The sequence below is a fragment of the Macrotis lagotis genome, chromosome 2, assembly GCF_037893015.1.
Source record: "Macrotis lagotis isolate mMagLag1 chromosome 2, bilby.v1.9.chrom.fasta, whole genome shotgun sequence".
NCBI lineage: Eukaryota > Metazoa > Chordata > Mammalia > Peramelemorphia > Peramelidae > Macrotis > Macrotis lagotis.
The window spans coordinates 234,649,346-234,671,878 of NC_133659.1; the positions used below are offsets into that span (position 1 = coordinate 234,649,346).

At 34.4% G+C, this 22,533-nt stretch overlaps 1 protein-coding gene across 3 annotated transcripts in view; it reads left to right on the forward strand.

Moving 5' to 3' along the window:
* The window catches only part of ZKSCAN5 (zinc finger with KRAB and SCAN domains 5), a 30,928-nt gene extending 19,504 nt beyond the window's left edge, over positions 1 to 11,424 (forward strand). For all 3 annotated transcript variants that reach the window (XM_074225161.1, XM_074225162.1, XM_074225164.1), the window contains 2 exons: positions 8,165 to 8,776; positions 9,773 to 11,424. In XM_074225161.1, the coding sequence (XP_074081262.1) occupies positions 8,165 to 8,776; positions 9,773 to 10,896 (1,736 nt within the window). In that variant the 3' untranslated portion in view covers positions 10,897 to 11,424. The remainder of the gene's footprint in view (positions 1 to 8,164; positions 8,777 to 9,772) is intronic.
* Positions 11,425 to 22,533: the final 11,109 nt, after the last annotated feature.

The following is a 22,533-nucleotide window of genomic DNA, read 5'->3' on the forward strand; positions in this document are numbered from 1 at the left end:
GTACAGTGTTTTTATGATTCTGCTCATCTCAGCATCACTTCATGCAAATCCTTCCAGGCTTCCCTGAATCCCCATCCCTCCTGGTTTCTGATAGAACAATAGTGTTCCATGATACCACAGTTTGTTAAGCCATTCCCCAATTGAAAGATAGTCACTGACTTCTTTTGACTCTCAGCTTAAATCTCATCTTTTCAAGAAACCATTCAGCTCCTCTTAATTCTGGTGCCTTCCCCATGTTATTATTTTTTGTTTATCCTGTATGTAGTCTGTATATATTTGTTGTCTTTTCCATTAGATTGTGAGCTCCTTAAGAGCAGGGATTGTCTTTTTCCTCTTTTTGTTTATCCAGGGTTTGTTTATTGAGTAGCACATAACAGTTGCTTAATAAATGTTGATTGATTGATTGAGCTCTTATTTATTGGAATTACTTGAGACTTCATACACATAATGTTAGTTATCTAAATACTTTAATATCAACCCTTTATCTGAGAATTTGATGCAGAATTGATTTCCATAGGATAGTTTTACTTTGAATCCTTATCCTGGATGCCTTAATTTTTTTATCCGATTCATATAAACAAAAGTTTTTTTTTGTCTTTTGTAATTGCCTCTATCTCTTATTTGGTTAAGAATCCATTTCCTAGCAATATTATGTGCAGTTTTAAATTTTTAAAAATAGTTTGAGCTTTTATATTTTGAATTTATTTTGGAATATGGCATTAGATGTTGTTGTGAGCCTAATTTTTATTTTCAGTTATTCTGTTTTCACCAATTAGGAAGTTTTTTACCAAGTAATTTATACTTTCTGGGTTATTGAATACTGAGTTATTGAGTTCTGTTGTTTCAGATCTTTCTTTGCCTAGTATATTCTATTGTTCTGCCTCTGATTTTAAACAGTAACAAATTATTTTGATCACCTGCTTTCTAATATACATTTGTGATCTGAAAATACTATTTCTCTTCTCTTTATTTTTTCATTTTTTCCTTTGATAGTCTAGATCTATTATTTCTCTAGATGAATTTTGTTACTCTTTAATTGAATTCTATAAAGTATCCGCTTTGCTGACTTCTATTGGTATACCATTAAAAATATAAATTAACTTTATTATTGAATGTCCATCTTTTTATTCTATAGTTAAGTTGAGATTTGCAGGGTAGGTCACCCTGGGCTCCATCCTAGGCTTCATTGCCTCTTGAAACATCTAATCCATTCCTTCTACATTTTCTGGTGAGTAAGAATAGTTTAAATTTTCTTTGTATTTGAAGGTCTTTCTGTTGATCATTTGTGGAACTTGTTGTTTCTGAATTGAATTAATAAATTTAACTCTATGTCTTTGACATTTGGAGCTTTCCACCTACCACCACCCTGGAGGGAATTTGTGAATTCTTTCAATTGGTATTTCATTTTCTATCTTTTACAATGGTTAGGTTATCACTATGAATCCTGTCTTTAAGTTCAGTATGTTTTGCTTGTATAGTGAGCATATTTTCTGTTAATGTTATTGTTTCTTTCTTTTCTTCTAGATTTTTTTTTTTTTCTTCTAGGTAGTTTTTATTTCAGTATATTTTTATTCTCATTTCTCTACTTTGCTTCTTTGGTAAGCCTTGATATTATATTTTTTTCTTTCTATCTGTTATTTTTTTTCTGCTGGCCATAAATTTTGCTCTCACTCTTATTCTCATTTCTCTTTTAAATTCCTCTGAAACAGCTTGTTCTAGTTTCATGTTCTTCTCATATTCCTTAGGGTGCTCTTATCAAATGTTGAATCATTTTCCTTTTTTTTAGTTGTTTTTTTTTTTTGCAAGACAGTGGGGTTAAATGACTTGCCCAAGGGTCACACAGCTAGCTAATTATTATGTGTCTGAGATCAGATTTGAACTCAGGTCCTCTTGACTCCAGGGCCTGTGCTCTATCTACTATGCCACGTAGCTGCACCCCCACACACACACACTTTTTAGCTTTTTTTTTCATTTTCCTTTGTTTTGCGGTATATATAACTTATTTAAAAGATCTTGAGACATTTCCTTCTTTTAATATTTACTTTGCGCAATATGTTAATATTTGGGGGCCTTTGAATTTTCCTCTTCCTGAGATCTTTAGTAATTTCAGTCTTTTTCTTTCCTGATTTTTCTCCTATTTTCTTTGTCTTCTATGATAGAGGAGACCAGGGTATAGTGTGTTGTCTTTGGATCTGTTAGTGCACTTTTTTTTGGAGTATTGGAGAAAGGGGAGGGTTACTGAATGAGGTCAGGGTTAGTGAGAATCAGTTTATGGGTTCTTGCTTTTTTTTTTCTTTTTTTCTTCTTTTTTTTGTTGTTTGTTTTTTCTTTCTTTTTTTTTTTAACCTTCTTTGGGATTCTGCGTGACCTAGATCATGGAGACAGCTAAAATTGATTTATCTTTGGTGCATAATTTCTATTTTGGAGAGGTTTGAGAGGTTGTAGAGATCAGAAAATGTCTAGTCCTAAATCTCGTTATTCATGTTAGCTAAAAGTCTTGATTTTCTCTTCTTCTTTTCTCTTTGTAGTCATGTAAAACATTTCCATATTAATCATTTTGTACAAGAAGTCTCAAGAAAATGAATGAAAGAAAGTCAAAAATAGCATGCTTCATTCATTCTGTATTCATATAGTATCAGTTCTTTCTCTGGAGGTAGATAATATGCTTCATTAGGAATTCTTTGAGATTGTTTTAGATTATTGTATTACTAAGATTAGTTAAATTATTCATAGTGCCTCATCATGCTAAATTACTGTTACAGTACATACATTCAACATTCTCCCAATTCTGTTCACTTCACTTTGCATCAATTCATGTAATTCTTTCCTGGTTTTTCTGAAGTCATTCTCCTTTGTCATTTCTTAAAGCACAATAATATTCCACAGCTTGTTGTAGCCATTCTTCAATTGATGGGCATCTTCTTAATTTCCAATTCTTTGCCACCACAAAAAGAGTTGTTATACATATTTGTACAAATAGTTGCTCTCCCCTTTCCCCCTTTTTTTGATATCTTTGAAATATAAACCTGGCATTGATATTATTGAATCAAAGGGTATGCTCAGTTTTATATTCCTTAGGCATGGTTCCAAATCCAAGCATTTATAATGCTTGGATCCATTCGCAGTCCCAATTTTTTCACATCCCCTCCAACATTTATCATTTTCTTTTTTGTCCTATTAACCAATCTGTTAGATGTAAGGTGGGTACCCCAGAGTTGTTTTAATTTGCATTTCTCTAATTAAATGTAATTTAGAACATTTTTTATATGACTTTAAGTAGCTTTGAGTTCTCTATCTGAACACTGCCTATTTATATCCTTTAATCTTGTATCATTTGGGGAATGACTTGTATTTTTTATAAATGAGGCTGAATTTTCTATATTTGAGAAATGAGGCCTTTATTAGAGATTGTTGTTGCAAAAAAATTTCCCCAGTTTTCTGCTTTTCTTTTAATTTTGCATTAGTTTTGTGCAAAATCTTTTTAATTTTATATAATCAGTATTATGTATTTTAAATTTTATAATGTTCTCTATATTTTCTTTGGTTCTAAATTCTTTCCTTATCCATAGGTCTGTTAAATAAACTGTTCATACTCTCCTAATTTGCTTATGGCACTTGTGTACTTATTTTTTTTTGTTTTTTCAAGGCAGGGGGGTTAAGTGACTTGCTCAAGGTCACACAGCCAGGTAATTATTAAGTGTCTGAGGCCGGATTTGAACTCAGGTCCTCCTGACTCCAGGACTGGTGCTCTATCCACTGTACCACCTAGCTGCCCCTTGTGTACTTATTTTGGCCATATATTGGAATATGATGTGAGATGTTGGTCTACACCTAGTTTTTGCCATGCTGCTTTCCAGTTTTTCCCAGAAGTTTTTATCAAATAATCAAATTTTGTTCCAATAGCTTAGATCTTTGGGTTTATCATATACGAGATTATTGTAGTCCTTTACTATAATGTAATATGTACCTATTCAATTTTACTGATCCAGCACTCTATTACTAGAGTGCCGCCAGATTATTTTGATAATTACTGCTTTATGGCTAGACCACTTTCCTTCACATTTTTTCATTGATTCCCTTAATATCCTTGACCTTTTATTCTTTCAGATGAATTTTGTTACTATTTTTTCTAGTTCTGCAACTAGTATAGTAGTTTGAGATGGCACTGAATACATAGGTTTATTTACATAGAACTGTCATGTTTATTATATTGACTTAGCCTGCCCATGAGCAATTAATATTTCATTAGTTATTTATATCTAACTTTATTTGTATAAATGTGTTTTGTAATTGTGTTTATTTAGTTCCCATATGTGTACCAGCAGGTAGACTCTCAAGTTTTTTTTTTTGTTTGTTTTTTTGTTTTGGCAAGGCAATAAGGTTAAGTGGATTGCCCAAGGCCATACAGCTAGGTAATTATTAAGTGTCTGAGGCTGGATTTGAACTCAGGTACTCCTGACTCCAGGGCCAGTGCTCTATCCACTGTGCCACCTAACCGCCCTCTTTTTTTAAAATTATTTATTTATTTTGAATTTTGCAATTTTTCCCCTAATCTCACTTCCCTCCCCCCACCCCCCACAGAAGGCAGTCTGTTAGCCTTTACATTGTTTTCATGGTATACATTGATCTAAGTTGAATGTGATGAGAGAGAAATCATATCCTTAAGGAAGAAAAATAAAGTATAAGAGATAGCAAAATTACGTAATAAGATAACATGTTTTTTTTTTTTTAAATTAAAGGTAGTAGTCTTTGGTCTTTGTTCAAACTCCACAATTCTTTCTCTGGATACATATGGTATTCTCCATCACAGATATACCCAAATTGTGCCTGATTGTTGCACTGATGGAATGAGCAAGTTCATTAAGGTTGACCGTCACCCCCAGGTTGCTGTTAGGGTATACAATGTTTTTCTGGTTCTGCTCATCTTGCTCAGCATCAGTTCATGCAAATCCCTCCAGGCTTCCCTGAAATCCCATCCCTCCTAGTTTCTAATAGAACAGTAGTGTTCCATGACATATATATACCATAGTTTGCTAAGCCATTCCCCAGTTGAAGGACATTTACTTGATTTCCAATTCTTTGCCACCACAAACAGGGCTGCTATGAATATTTTTGTACAAGTGATGTTTTTACCCTTTTTCATCCTCTCTTCAGGGTATAGACCCAGTAGTAGTATAGACCCAGTAGTAGTATTGCTGGATCAAAGGGTATGCACATTTTTGTAGCCCTTTGGGTGTAATTCCAAATTGCGACCAGATTTGAACTTGAGTCCCCTTCACTTCAGGGGCGCCACCTAGCTGATTCTATCTGTGGTTATTTTAAGTGGAATTAACCATTCTTTCTCTTGATGTTGGATTTTTTGGACAATATACAAAAATTCTGATGATTTGTGTGTATTTTTATATCTTGAAATTTTTTTGTTTCAATTTAATTTTTTAATTGACTATCTAGGTTTCTCTAAACCATTATGTTATTTGTAGAAAGTGATATTTTTGTTTCTTCATTGCTTATATTTCTTCAATTTATTTTTCTGGTCTTATTGAAGTAGCTAACATTTGTAGAACTTTATTGAATAATAATGGTGGTAATGCACATCGTTGCTTTTATCCCTAAATTTTCTAGAATGGCTTCTAACATATTTCTATTATGGATGATACTGACCCTTGGTTTTGGATAGGTTCTACTTCTCATTTTAAGGAATGTTCTTTTTATTCTTATACTTTCTAGTGTATTTGATAAGAATGAATGGTATATCTTGTCACAAGCTTTTTCTGCATTTAGGTTTTGATGTTTTTGTTTTTAATGTGGTCAATTCTGTTAATAGCTTTCCTAATTTTGAATCACCCCTGAATTGCTGGTATAAATATAGCCTGGTCATCTTTGTGATTTGTTGCTAATGTTTTATTTAAAATTTTCACATCCATAGTCATTAGTGATATTGGCATATAGTTGGTGATTTTTTTTGGTTTTTAGGTTTTTGCAAGGCCAGTGGGGTTAAGTGCTTGCCCAAGGTCACACAGCTTGGTAATTATTAAGTGTCTGAGGTCAGATTTGAACTCAGGAACTCCTGACTCCAGGGTCGATGCTCTATCCACTGCGCCACCTAGCTGCCCCATTGGTCTATAGTTTTATCTGTTTTGACTGATCAATATGAAGACTATTTTTGCATTATAGAAAGAATTTGGTAGGACCTTTCTTTTCCTGTTTTTTCAAAGTTTTTATGTAGTAAAAATTAATTTTCTTTAAATAATTGGCAGAAACTAATTACAAAACCATCTGTTCCTGCCTTTTTTCTTTGTGAGTTCATTTATGGCTTGTTCAATTTTTTTTTCTAAAATAGGTTAAGTACTCTATTTACTATCATAATATTAACAATTTGTACTTTTTCAGTGTCCACCTATTTCTTTTAAATTATCAGTTCTATTGGAATGTAATTGGCATATATTTTTTTCTTCATTTGTTGTGTATTCTTAGATTTTTGATATTGAAAATTTGCTTTCATTTTTTATAAAATAATTAAGTTAGCTAATGACTTACCTATTTTATTCTTTCACCCTTCCCCCAAAATCTTAGTTTTGTTTTTATTTAAGTGATTATTTTTTGCTTTCAGTTTTATTAAATCTTTACTTTTAATTTTCAGAATTTTAATTGAAGGATTTTATTTTAATTAATGAATTTTTCAAGTTATTTTTTTTTTTTAGTTCAGTGCTCTATTTGTTGAACCACTTTTCCTCTTTTACTCATGAAAAGTACTGTGTTTCTTAAAGGATCTCATGGGAAGCTCAGTCTACTGAACTGTCATCAACTTTCAAATTTCCCTAGTCAGTCTGATCTAGCTAGGTCATGATCTGAATTTTTGCCCCCATGTTCTTACTTTGGATCCCATTTTGGGTTTCAGTAACAACTGAGTGCTTCCCCATAATTAGAACTCCTATAGACAGTTGTTGACTCTAGACCATGTCAACTAGTTGGAAAGCTGTATAGTTTAAGTGTCAGAACTTTAAGATGTCTTCTGGTCTGCAGCCCCTTTCTTTGGTCATTGTCTCCTGGTCCTAGTCCCAGATATGTTTCATCAGAGTGCCAGAGCTGCCTCACTACCTTGTTCTGGGCTTATTAGTTGTATTCTTAGTTCTTTCCTACTTAGCATGACATAACTTTGTGTGATGTTGATCTGATTGTAGAGTGACAGAGCCACTGGTCTACCCCTGACCTGTACCTGAAACTTTTATCCAAGATCCCTTTCCATGTTTGAAGTGAAATAGCTGCTGGTCTACCATTTTTCTTCAGTTTTTGTCCTGGACACTTTACCTGTGGTCTGAATTTATGATCTTGGACAGTAAAAATAATATTGTTGTTTTCCTTGGATTTTCTGTTCTCTTAGATATATTTTTTAATAGTCATAGTGGAAAACTCTTTTGTGCTATTTTCTCCTGACCATTATATTGACATTGTGTCTTTACTGATGATTCTTAAATCCAGCCACTCACCCTATTCTTAATTTTTTAATGGTAATATCTCTTCTCAATACATAGATATTATGAATGCTTTTTTTCTCATAGACTAATCCATTCCAAATTGAGTCTGTTTTGACATTGAAGAGGGTAGGAAAGACTTGCTAGGAATTAAGAGGAAAAAGAAAGGTAAAGTTAGACTTACAATGCAAAATTATATTTGATTATGAATATTTATAAATGTACAATTTACATTATTCAAATATGTCTCATTTTAAAATGAAAATATCATCATTAAAATAGTGTTTTCTGTACTTAAATGAAACAGGTCTTGGAGCCGGAAAAACCTGGGTTTAAATTCTGTCTCTGTCAAATACTGACTGTATGACCTTGAAAAGTCACTTAATCTATGTTCTTTGAGCAACACTTTCAAATCTATAGGTTACAGAGAAGACATTAGTTGAGGCAGTTTCTTTATCTGGGAATTCCATATACTAATGAAATCACAGGTTCCATTCCTATCACTGTTTTCCTGTGATTATCACTTTCCAAGTTTTCTTGCTGATTCTGATTTCATCTGCTGAGCTCTGGTTTCCTGCTTGAATACTTAGCTCATCTCATATCATTTTTTTCACTTGAATATTCTTTTCTACTTAAAGGTTTCTTTATTCCCAAAACAATTAACACTTGCATTTTAAATATTTCTATTTCAGATTATGAGCCCAGGAATGAGAATATGGAACTGATTGTAAAGCAGGAAATTTCTGAAGATGCAGAAGCACTCTGGATGTCTCCAGGAAGCATTCAAAAGAATGACTATCAGGATGGCGAATATGAAGAACTTGCTAGCTATGGAGTCCACTTAGAAAGACAACATGAAAATTATATGGTGGATAAACCAAAGCAGTCTCCTTCCCAGAAAAGGGGTTTTAGGGATATTACAGACATCAATAAAAAACAAACCATGAGGGTGGAAAAGGGTCATAAGTGTAATGACTGTGGCAAATTCTTTCTTCAAGCCTCAAACTTTATTCAGCATCGGCGAATCCACACTGGCGAGAAACCATTTAAATGCAATGAATGTGGGAAAAGCTATAATCAGCGTGTGCACCTTACTCAGCATCAGAGAGTCCACACTGGTGAGAAACCATATAAATGTCAGGTGTGTGGAAAAGCTTTCCGTGTGAGCTCACATCTTGTTCAGCATCAGACTGTCCACAGTGGAGAGAGGCCTTATGGATGTAATGAATGTGGGAAAAGCTTCGGTCGGCATTCACACTTGATTGAACATCTGAAACGCCACTACAAAGAGAAAACCCGTCAATGTAATGAAGAGAGAATTTATCTTTGGGGGAAACTGAAAACAAAACCGTGTAGTGCTCTTGAGTGGGGGGTGGAAGTGTTAATGGAGAATGGCTAGGCAGGGTAATAAGTAGAAATTAGTAAGCATGCCGAAGGTAACTATAAACAGTTTGCTGCTTGAAGGAAAAGGGAGTTAATTAGTTAATTATTATTATTGTTTTTAAAATAGTCGATTGGCTGTTTGTCTTTTGTCTTTTGTTTTCAGCCATTATTTGTTTCCTTTGTTTCAGCCTAACATTCTAGTGACTTTGCAACCTTTTAAAAATTGGAGTCAAATTAACCATTTCAGTCAATTCCATCCCATTTTGGAGTCTGACTGCTTTGCTAGAGAAAGCACTATTATATATATGTTCCTAGTCTTTAGAGTAGTAATTATCTTAAATTGGGTCAACTGTGGCAGCTTTATAGTTAACTATTAATCTTTTTTAAACAGCATTTCTTGTTGACCTCTTCATAGTGTTTTGACATTTCCTAGTCATTTTTTCCATTCATATGATTTCCCTTTCCCCCACTGCTAATCCTGCTTTTTATACCTTTTTTAGCCCACTTAGCTTCAGCCTTTCTAATTTTTGCCCCTTTCCATCATCTTATTTTCTCTAATTATTGACCCATTCATTCATTACTCTTATCCCTTCACTTCCTCTTTTTCTTCTATTAACTATTTTCTTCTGTCCCTCTATCCCGCCTCCCTTCTCCCAATCAGGATTCCTTTTTCCTTATTGGTTAATATTCTTTATTATTTACTCCCGGTAGAGCATTTTTCTTGATCAGCTCTATCCATCTTTTTGCCTTTACCTGGCCCAGTCCCAAAAATCTTGCTCCCTAAAGACCTGTGATGGGAGTTTTTTCCAATAGTTGTTATATTATAGTTTCATCTGATTAGATATTCATATTTACCACTTTTACAGTTTTTTTCCTTCTTTTAAGAAACAAATGACATTAACATTTTATTGTTTCAGGTGGTGAGAAAAGGGGTAAGAACATGAAGGTACTAAAGAAGAAACTTTCTGATGCCACAGAAACATACAGAGAAATATCAGCAAAAATTCAAAAGGATGTTTCACAAGGTCAGGAATTTCGAGATGGCCATGAACATGAAGGCTGGCTAGATAAGCAACAGGGAAAATTCACAGGGATGATACTGGGGAAACCTACTTCCCAGGAGAGAAGTTTTAGAGAAATTATAGATATCCACAAAAAAACCTCTGCAGGAGAGAGACCACACAAATGTGATGAATGCGGGAAAAGCTTCATTCAGAGTGCACACCTTATTCAACATCAGCGAATACACACTGGGGAAAAACCCTTTAAGTGTGATGAATGTGGAAAAAGTTATAATCAACGGGTACACCTTACTCAACATCAGAGAGTTCACACAGGGGAAAAACCCTATCAGTGTCCCTTGTGTGGAAAAGCTTTCCGGGTCAGGTCACATCTTGTTCAACATCAGAGTGTTCATACTGGAGAGAAACCTTTTCAGTGTAATGAATGTGGGAAAAGCTTTGGGAGGCGCTCCCATCTTGCTGGACATCTAAGACTCCATTACCGTGAGAAACCAAACCGGTGTCATGAAAGTGGAGAAAACTTTCATCAGTATAACAGCCTAATTGAGCATCAAATGATTCATAGAGGCCAGGGTCCTCATGAAGATGGCAACTGTGAGAAAGCATACGGTTGGAACATATCATTGATTGAAAATAAAGAAGTGCTTATGGAGGAGAAGCCCTATAAATGTGATATATGTGGTAAAACTTTTTGTTACAGTTCACACCTTGTTCAGCATCATAGAATGCACACTGGAGAGAAACCCTATGAATGTGACATATGTGGGAAAAACTTTGGCCAACGTTCTCACTTAACTCAACACCAGAAAAGCCACTCCTGCAAGAAACCTCATCAGTGTAATGAATGTGGGAGAGCCTTTGCACTAAAGGCACATCTTAACCAACATCAGAGAATTCACACTGGTGAAAAACCCTTTCAGTGCAAACAGTGTGGAATGAGTTTTAGTAGGAGTTGCAGCCTCATAAAACATTTGAAAAGCCATGAGAGGACAAACCCCATAAGCAGCTTCAGCACATAAACAACTTCAGTTTGGAGAATAAGTCTTATTCAACTTGAAAGAATTTCTCCTGTAGAAAAACCTTATTAGTATAATGAATGTAGTAACAATCTTTAGTTACAATTCAAACTTTACTTTTATTTACATTTTCTATTTATTGTTTGGAGGATCTACATTGAAGAAAAACATTCATTGTTAAGATTGGGAAATACTTCACATATTAGGTTCACCTAGAAGAAGAAAGCCTAAAAGAAAGAAGCCTAATGGATGTGTGAAAACATTTGAATATCACTATTGATAATGAACTTCAGAGAGTAGACACTGGGAAGAAGATGTTGAATATAATAGACTTAAGTCTATTCAATAGTCCTGCCTGCTTTAATTCACATCCAGGATTCTATATAGGTTCAGAGCTCAGTGAATCACAGTTAAATAAATAGGCAAGCTATAAGAGGAAAGTTCCCATCACTGAGCTCCTTCAAAAGAGATCTTTATACCTATGAAAGACTAGTTGGGTCCTAATTTGAACATTAAATACTTTAAAAAGAAGTTGGCTTAGGGTGTCTATATATTTGGGGACTTGGGAGCCCAAAAGGCTGGTAAACTATCTCAAGCACTTCATTAATTTCAAGACTTCTTCATAAGACCAAATCCATTTTTATTGCTCAGGTCAGAATGGATATAAGTAAGAGGACTTCATACCAAATGATCTAGAGCCTGACTAAATGTTTAACGTAGGTTAAAGGGGAAATGGCACAATGTGGCTGAGTGGGCTAAGGTGCTATATTATGGCTCATCTCTTTTGAGGTGTTTTTGAACCCTATCATTAGAAATGGACTAATAAATCATTTTTCCAGATCATGTTTTAACATTTGGGGGCAATTTTGTCTCTAGTACAACAGGTTTGATTACTCTGGAAGGGAGCATAAAGAGGAGAGTATCTTTTAGAAAAGTCATTTTGGTATAATGCAGGAGTTCTTTTTTTTTGTTATGGACTTTTTTGGCAGTCTGATGGAGTCTCTGGATCCCCTTCTCAGAAAAAAATGTTTTTAAATCACTGGAAATAGTAAATATCAAAGAATAATGAAAATGAAGATAATGTTTTTCCTATCCAACTTCACAGATCACCTGAAATCTCTCCATGGACCCTTGTATAGTGGAAGATGGAATCAAAAGACCTGGTTTTGAATTGGCTTTGCTACTTAAACCATTTAAGCTTTGGGCATTTGGTTTCCTCATTAGTAAGATGAAATTTTATTTTCTTAACCAAACTCTAATATTTCCTATGCAGGGTTCCCTATTTCTGCCCTTTGGGAATTGGAAAAAGCCTAATTCCTCTTCTACAGACCAACCTTTCAAATACTTAAGACCTTTGACTACTTCTCATGTGGCATAGATTCAATACCCTTCATCTTTGTGATTTCACTTCACATTATCTATGTCATATCTAAATGGTGTTTAGAACACTAATCCAGATGTGGATTGAGAACTGAATATAATGCTTCAAATATGGATTGAGTAGGGCAGAATACAATGAGATTATCACCTCATTCTTAATAGCTAGTATACAAAAGTTCTTATTATTTATTAAATATATATTATTGAATATAGTATTATATTTGCCCTTTTTTTGGTTGCCATATCACATTGTTGACTCATTTAACTTGCAGTCCACTAAAATCCCTAGGTCTTTTTTCGTACAAACTATGATTTAGTCATATGAAGTCACTTCTGAAAACAAGGGAAAGATTTTGCATTCATTCATTCCTGTTACTTTCTGAATTAACTTTCTTCCAGACCTGACAATCAGTACTTGGCACTTGGTGATTTGTGTAGGAAAAAGACGGTACCAACCAGAAGAAACCTTAGGGTACTGGGAGTATTTCTAGAACTGCTTTTTGAAGATGAAGGATTCAGAAAACAAAGTCAATTTGAAGTGAATAACTTATATGGAATCTGAAAATAGATTTTTAAAGTTTTGAAACACAGCTTAAAATAAAGACCCATGCTTGTCAAGAATCTTATAAATTTTAGCAAAAAGACTTTAAACTGAAAAGAAGATATAGGAAGAAAAATTTATATCTGTAAATATATACCTACATAGATAAGTTTATACACACATACATGTTTATAAGTTAAAAAATATGACTTTACAACCAAAAAATAGACTACATTTAGAGAAGTATAACTTATGTGAATGAGATAGTTATGTTATATTCTGCTCTCTCCACATCTGGATTTGCACATGCGCGCACACACACACACACACACACACACACACACACACACAAATGCATATATATATATATATATATATATATATATATATATATATATATATATATATACACACACACACACCTAGATACCATAGTATAGTAGCAGCTACAAGATGAGTAAGGGAGATCAAATAATTTATAGGAGACAAAATCCAAGAAAGGAACCAGCTATAAAATTTATGATTTTAAATGTCTATGCAAATTGACAAAGCATAAGTAAAATAGCTGAGTGAAAGTCAAATTTGACCTCATGTCACTGAGAATTAGTGGGATAGGACTCAAATCTAGAATATACCTGAGGGATAAATCTTAATCAAAAAGTGCAGAATAGTTAAAAGGTAGAGTAAGTAGCCTTGTATCTTAAGAAAATTTGTTTACACAATGAAATTCAATAGTGACATAAAAATAATGTAAAACATTTGGTTGAAGATCAGTGGAAGGAGAATTGGAAGTGATTATTGTGCAAATATAGAATGCTGATGACGAAATAAATACAGGTAGCTATAAAGAGGTAACAGGGCTAAATGAAAATATGTACATTTGTACATTTACTTGAAATCTGCTAAAATAGCTACCAAAGGTTTGTGTCTTAACCTTGATTATTTTATCTTCCAGAAGGAAAAGGTAACCACAGAAGTTACTCTTCTAAACATAATCTTGACAAGGAAGAACTATTTCCTAAATAGACATCTTGTTAAAAACCTTGAAGGTATTTCCATCACAGTTTATGACAGAGGAGAAGATAATTGGGATGTAGTCTGATTTGCACTCTAAATTTTGAAAGCATATTTCAAAAGATTCGAAGAAAATTTGGCTAGGGTCCAGAGTGGTACAAACCTAGGTTAAGGACCTAGGTTTGAATCTGAAGCTTTGCTGCTTGTGTAACCTTGGGTAAGTCACAAAATTTCTGAGTCTCAGTTTCTTATCTATAAAATGCAGATAGCTTTTAAGGTCCTGCACAATTCAATCAGTTATGTCCTGACAATCTATAGACAAATAGGATATTGAGCAGGAGGACTTTGGCTTAAGAGCTTTCAAGAGTGAAAATTTAAAGACAAGCAGAAATTACTCCAGTGAAAGAAGAGTTGTCTAATAAAAGAATAGAGATACTGACCAATTCAGATTTTTAGAATGAAAATGGAAACCATAGGTAACTGAAGGAGAATACAAAAGAAGCACGAGAATGCCAATATGGAATGAGAAAACTCCTGAATGAGCTGAGCCTTGTAACATGCTACAGAGAATATAATTTTGTTTTCCTGATAAAACATAGAATATATTATTAAAAGAATGATTTTTGAACATTTCACAAAAGTAGTGCTCACTGAAAGCCAGCATGGATTTTTTGTTTTGTTTTAAATCAATAACTAGTGATGACAAACCTTTCCTCTTTGTTACTACTAGTTGGGTTGTAAAATGTTTAGACTAGTAGCTTAGATTTTAGCATAGCATTTGACAGTCTGAAACTTTTTAGGTTTTTGCAAGGCAAATGGGGTTAAGTGGCTTGCCCAAGGCCACATAGCTAGGTAATTATTATTAAGTGTCTGAGGCCGGATTTGAACTCAGGTACTCCTGACTCCAGGGCCAGTGCTGTATCCACTGTACCACCTAGCTGCTGCCCCTTCCACTGCACCACTTAGCCACCCCTAGTCTCAAACTTTCTTGAGAGATTCCTGATCAATATTTTTATCAATGGCCGTGAAGCTGGAAGATACAGCAAACACATTGAGTGTCAAAATCAGAATTTTAAAATCTTTATTGGCTGGAATATTAGGTCATATTTAAATATATATCATAAGTACAGAGTGGTGCACCACCAGCATTTGTTGAAAAGGTGGGGAATGGGATGCGGTTGGTCTATGATCAAAGAGATCTCAATGTAACAACAGCCAAAAATGTTTACGGTATTGAAGGCAAGTATTAAAGAGTCACAGTGTTCGGAATGTTTATGATAGTCCTGTAAAATGCCTTGGTCAGAATCTATTGTGTATTGTATTTAGTTCTGGATGCCACAATTTAGGAAGGCTTCAGCCACACTATTCATTCTCTAGAAGAGAATGACCAGAATGAAGAGAGGAGTAGAGACCATGCCATGCAAGGATAATTGTTTGGCCTAGAGAAGAGAAAATTTGATAGGGCATTATGGCCACTTAACAGGGCTATTACTTAGAAAAGATGATGAAACTTGTTCTGCATGACCATAGAAGCCAAAACTAGGAGCAAAAAGGTAGAAAGGCAGATTTATACTTCTAAAGAAAAACTTACAAACAATTGAATTATCCAAAAGTGTAGTGGTCTGCTCTACTAAGTAGCAGTTTTTCATTCTCCAGAGGTTTTTTGAGTAGAGGCTAGATGACCTCTTGACAAATGACTACAAGAAATTTTTTTTTTTAGGATTTTGCAAGGCAAATGGGGTTAAGTGGCTTGCCCAAGGCCACACAGCCAGGTAAATTATTAAGTGCCTGAGGCTGGATTTGAACTCAGGTACTCCTGACTCCAGGGCTGGTGCTGTATCCACTGAGTCACCTATTTGCCCCAAGAAAATTCTTGAGAGGTCAAACTAGATAATCTGTGAAATCCCTTCTAGTTCACAAATTTTGTGATTTTTCTTAAAGAACTTTAATACCTTTTAGTAGGAGTATTTTTCTCAATCTTAGTTGATTAGCATTTATTGAGCACATCTATTTGTCATGCAAGACATAACTTTTTATCATTAAATGTTTTTTTTTATTAAGATAGCTTGACAAATGGCATACCTCTCTCATGGTGAGAGAGCGGGGCAAAAAATTCCAGAAATGGAAGGTCTTTAGTGCAGTTTGAAAGGCTTGACACAACTCTTTTCAAGGAGGTCACAGTAATGGGGGAGATCACGACCGTCTACAAATATATATATACAGAATAAATTGAAGATGATTTCAGAAAGAGAGTCCTAAGATTAAGGAGACTTGAGACTTTACAGAAGATGGGACTTCAAGGTAGATAGTATATGGAAATGAGGAAAGAATTCCTGGCATTGGGACAGTCAGAGAAAATGCTTGGAGCTGAGAGATGGAGCATCTTTGTTGAAAAATAATAAGGAGACCAGTATCATTGAATTGCAGAGAATGGAAAAAGGGATAAAATATAAGAAGACTTGGTGGTGGTGGTGGTGGTAGTGTACAAGATAGGGTTTTGAAAGATGAACAGATTTTATAGTTGATACTGAAGGCAATAGGAAGCCACTGGAGTTTGTTGAGTAGGGGAATGACATAGTCAGATTTGTGTTGTAGGAAGGTCACTTTGACAACTAAGTGGCAAATGGATTATTAGAGTGGGGAGACTTGCGGGAGGGAGAGCAACCCACAGGCTATTGTAGTGGTCATACCCCTTCTCTATTGACACTGACAATTTCAGTGCAAGTCCCCATCCTGGATTACTGCAACAGCCCACAGGATCTTATCACTAATTAGCTGTGTGGGGATAAGGTGGGTCAATGAAAGGAGTCAAAGATGGCACATAGTTTATGTGTCTAGATGACTGGAAGGTTGGTGATATTCTTAATGATAGGAAAGTTCTAGGGAAAGAAGGTGATAGTAAGTTCAGTTTGGGGTATGTTTGAGGTAATGGGACGTCTATTTTGAGATGTCTAAAAGTCTCCTAATGATTCCATCCTCAGCTCTTCCTGCCTAAATACATCAGGTGGAGGATTTCTCTTTTATGTTAGACTAAGAATAGCATAAAGGAGGTTAAAAAGTCTTTGGGAAAAGATTGGGGTCCTGGAAATAAAGGAATGGTTTTCCAGCAGAGTCAAAAGCGCTCATCTTGGGAGTCCTGAACCCGAGTTGATGTCCTAGCCCTGAACCTTATTGTAACCTTGGGGAATTTTTTTTTTTCATGTTGTATGTAGCTTTATTTTTTTTAATGGGAAATTTTTTTAAACTCTCTGTGCCCATTTCTTATTTACAAAGTGCTCATGATAATACTTTTTATTATGTTCCTTAAAAATTGTGAAAATATCACTTTGTAATATTAGGAATTATTAAGTTAGCTTTTATATAAAGTTTATGTCTGTCAGGATTTCCAAGCCAGGATTGACCTTCAGATTTGTAGGAGAGCCTCAGCCAAAGAACAATAGAAAGAAATCTTCCCTTTACATTTCACTTTGTCACTGTTCCACCAAATTCTGATCAATCATCAATTAATGAGTTTCCCAGGCACCTTTTGTTTTTACCACTTCTCCAAAAATCCTGCAGTTTTTTTTTTCCTTTTGGTGGATAGCATAAACTGGCTCTTTGCAACAGGTTTCAGGGCCTTCAGAGCTCAGGAAACTAGTTTGAGCAGGGTTGGAATTTAGACATTTTTTTGATCAGCATTCTTTTAGTCAATTTGTTAACTACTTGTTTCCTTCAGTTCAGCCACTCTTTTACCTGCTTGACAACTTCCCCTCATCTAAGTCCCTGTACCCACTCATTTATGTAATTTCTTCATACAGTGGACTGACCTTCCACCCTCCAATTAAGAGTATGGAATGTACTGTATAATTATGTATTTTGTGGGTATATTTCAATTTATGAAATCGATATATGCCCATGAAAAATTAATTGAATATATTTTATTTACCCATTGAAAACAATAGATGTACTTTTATATGGAATCATGGCTGACTATGGTATATTATAAAATTATACTTAAGAATTTAAAATTTAATCTTTAAAAGGGAAACATTTTTCTGATAAAATGTTAAGTATACTCAAAATAGGTTTCAACACAATACAAAAAGTTTAATGAGTTTAAAAGTCGAAGGGATGTGTCCCATAGCTTAGTTGAAGAGAACATACTATAGTTTCTCTCACATCTTGTTCCCTTATGTTGTTTTAAAACAAAACAATCAGAAAAAAAAACAGGATAACATAAAACTCTCTAGTTATTCAGACTACTTTTTAAGACTTTGTTTTTGTAGAAACTTTTTGATTTTGGAATGGGGTGAAAGTGAAAGATTTCTTAAAAGCAAAGAAATTGAATATGAATTAGCTAAAATTGAGGGTATGTATAGTAGTATAATATCTATATAATATATGTAAATCTATGTTTAACATATAGTAAATGTGAAGTACTCAGGGAAGTATACTCAAAGCCATTGGCTTGGAGGACTATCAGATTCTGTAAAATCAATTGCTATAAAATATTACATAAAATATCTCCCTGTAAATGAGTGCATAATGAGGTTCAGGTTAACAAAGTATACCTGTATATTTGAGTATATTTGAAGCATGTAAGTGTATTCTTAAATGTGTGTATATTTGCTCTATGTGTCAGTATTTCTAACTCTGTGGGCATGTATCTCTGGGGATTTATAATTTTGTGATCCTTGAAGCATGTTATTTAATCTCCATATTAATCTGTAAAAAATAGGGGTAAATACCTACTTTTTCTACCTCACTTCTTTTCATCATGGTGATATTTAGAAGATAGAATAGTAAAAATACTATATAGATGATAAATATGGGAGTAACTTTGAAAAAGTTGAAAATCCTAGATACACTGTCATTTTGAGAAGGAATGAAAACTGAATGCATTTTTGTATCTGAATGGGAATTAGATATGAAATGATTTATATAAGGAAGATGGAATAGTATGATTGCATGTCCCTTTTAATCATTCAACTTTCATTTTTCAAAGTAATGAAAAAGTGCACAAAAGCATTAACTTTCTCAGAGAACCTAGGATCAAATTCTATATCCAATGCTTACTACATGTGACACTGCACAAGTCACTTAATTTCCCTGGGTCTCAATTTTCTCATCATTAAAAGGAAGAGATTCTACTAGGTGTCTTCTGAGATCCCTTCCAGGTCTATGTTTATAATTCTTTGATTTAGTTCCATCCCTCCTCACCCACCATGCATCATATATTCAGGTATTTGTCATTATCTCTATTATCTTTGCAGCTCCAGCCCACTTAAGGAAGGTAGAGAGACAGACACATGCATGAATCCTGTGTACAACCTTATGTAATAATATGACAGGAAGACCATGCTTTATAAATGGGAGCATCATAATTGATTTTTTTAAACAAACACACCAAAATTTACACACTCAAATGAATCTCATATTCCAATCATGCTTCTTACTGTAGTTTAATATATTTGTATTCTTGGGAAGTTGCCTTCAAAGCTAGTTTGGAAGTCACACGTGCAAAAAATTTAGTCTTCCTTATAGTCACACCCACCTTACCAAAAAATTAGGGCCATTCACTGTAACAATTGAACTGAAGATGGTCTGAGTTTGAGTAAGTCGAGAATGAGAGTTGATCAGTTTCTTTTATCCATTTCATTTCCTCCTTTTGTGACAAATGCTTCTACCATATTATTGGGAATGCTGTGTTTGAATTAAAGAGGAAAAGAAAAAAACCCATGCAAAAGGCTTGACTTGTCTAAAAAAGATCTATTAAAGAACATTTTCAGCTGACTGAAGATGGGGAATGGGGTGCTGTGGGACTCCAAATCTGCATCTAGATAAGATGTGTGGGAATTCTCCAGGTTGGGATACTGATGTGGCAGCTTCAAAAATGGATTATTTAGCTTTCCTTTTTGGTATACAAGTCTTAAGTGAAAGCAATCTGCTCCTGATTAGTCTCAGAAATAGAAAAAAATGTTGGTCAGTTGTCATCACTTACTCTGGTCTAGGATACCTGGTCCACTATTAATGGAGTTAGGAATGGTGGCATCAAGGGGCATGATGAGTTTATTTGGTTCTGCATTCCACTTGTAGACTGACAAGTGTCTTCTGACTTCCTTATGGACCTGTAGGCTTTTGGTATGTTCCCATTAATATGTCCATTTTAATCTGTGCTATTCTCAGATCTAGTAGTTGCCCCTATGCTTTAATTGCATGATCCTTAAAAACTAAGAACTCTGTAACTGGTGGTCAAATGGTTAGGCCAATTTATATACAGCTTTCTTTCTGGGTAATTCAGATTCCCCCTTACATTATCTCAATTAGCCTTTTCTAGCATCCAGTGAACTAACTGTCACACACAGGTGGGTACTATTTAGAGGACTCTCATATCATTAAAAGGGTCTGGCCATGGGGGTGCTACTTGTATAGCCTTCCTTACTTGTATCTTAATTTGTTAATTTTAAACATAAATTGTGGTGGAAATATATCACTTACTAAAATGTTTAGGAGTGATGTTTAAGGTTATTTTACATAAAACAAAACACAATTTAGCCTTCACAATAACAGTAATAGAATCCCAAATTAATAATTAAAACTAATTATTCTTCCTTTACCCTGGACATTAGCCAGTGTTTTGGCATATGGATATAAGATTTTTGAAAAGTCAAGTTTTCTCAATCAAAAGAAAATTGAGTAATAATAATTTCAATTAGACTCAAAGCTTCAATTTTATTGACTTTGTCATTAATCTATATACAGTTCATTTCTAACTTGGAGACATGTCTAAATTAGTATAGTCTCTCATATCTTCTAACAGAATTTGGAACTAAGAAGATTTCAGGCAGCAAAATCTCTAACGGGGTTGGGGGTGTTAACAAACTTAGGGATTAACATTCCACAAGAGTCACCATTCAGTTCCATCCTAGACTGCTCCTTAAAAGTGTTTTTTTCCATTGATCAAATCACTGTCCTCAGTTTAGATGTAATGCACTGTTTATGTATGAGAAGACAATGATCCCGTGTAGACAAAGAGTTACTCCATCTCAAAGGAAAGCCCTAGTTTCTGTTCTTTCTATTTTCCTAGAGAGAATTACCTAAAAGGGGTTTTAGGCTGGAGAAGATATTTCTTAATATGGTAAAGAAATAGTTATACTTTAAAAAAATGCTTCCATATCCCTTTTCATCACTGGAAGAAATAACAATGAATATCATATTTGCATGTAGAGGCATATGGTTGCCTTGGAGAATATTTTCTGATCATCTTTATTCTGTGGCACATATAAATGTTTCAACTTTACAATGCATTGCCTGATTGTAGATGAGAGGGATTACAAGAATGAATCAGTGATAGGTGGTTTGTGGAAAAGGGGTGGACAAGGTAAATGTAGTTTTATCTTGTGCTTGTTTCCCTAGGTATTTCTGTGACTAAGGTATACTTGTATGTATATTTATATCCATAATCTCAAGATAATGGCTGCCAGAAACTAATCCTCTGCTGGAGAAATCTTCCAGGATCCTAGATAAATAATAGAACTTAATCAAAGTTATTTAATTAGACCTCCAAATTATTATCCATATTTCTTTGTTTTATCCTAATTCTAAATCTCCTTTTTAAAACTTTGAATCTCAGTGGTTCACTATTTTATCTATCAAAATAGATTCATTTTGATCTCAAACAATGTCAACTTTAACAATGCATCTGTTTAATTTTCCCAGATCTGGTTGCTATGATTTCTTTTGCAGTGCCCTTGGACTAGACACGTTTGACTGTCTTTACCTAGGAATTCTCCAAAGAACACTAATAGTCCTAAGAACTTGTTGGAAAGTAACAGTATTAAGAAATGAAATTACATGCTTCCCATATCTGATTTGTAAGTTTCCTATATTTAATTTGTAAATTAACCTCTTTAACATCAGGGACTCAAACAAAATTTGCTACTTTTTCCAGTTCCTCAAGACCACAATAGAACTCTCCCCTCTGAGTCCTTAAGAGTTTCTTAAAAGAAGGAAACAAAGACCTTTTTTCCCCCAAAATAATTCATCTAATGATCACATTTCTATAATCCTTGTTACCTCTGTGTAACTTCAGTGTCTGAAACATGAGAATCCTACTCATCCCAAGGTACAAGCCTATCTCACCATTGGAATCTGAAGGGAAGAAGAAGTCAGAACATCATGATCAGATACAAAATGAGGTGCTATATAGGGTGGGAGGAGACAGTGATGGAGATACATTGGAATTAAGGAACATTTCAGGATAGGCCATGAAGGAGGAAAAAAGAAATCCTAACTGATACCAGCCATGGCCTTTGTATTCCTTCCTTTTGATTAAGGATCTCCTTATCCCAGACCTATTTAATAGGTGCCCCAGAGCCATTTTAATACAGACTGTAAGGATGCTAGCTTATGTTTATAAAATGCTTAACATATTGTTTCACTTAGTCCTTAGAGCAAAGGACACTATTACCCTAAAACCTTATCCAAGTTAATAAAAGTCAATAAGCATTTATTAATCTCTGTGTTATGAGCACTAGTTTTAGAAAGAAAAGTCAAAATAAAAGCAAATGATCCCTCATCTCAAGAAGCTCACAGTCTAGAGGGAGAGAATTAGATTAGGGATCAAGTGTGTAACTATCCTACTTACTGGTTGGTCCTAGATACCAGACTATGGTTCGATTTCACATCCTATCCAACTATCTACCCAAGGTATCTCTCTTTTTCTC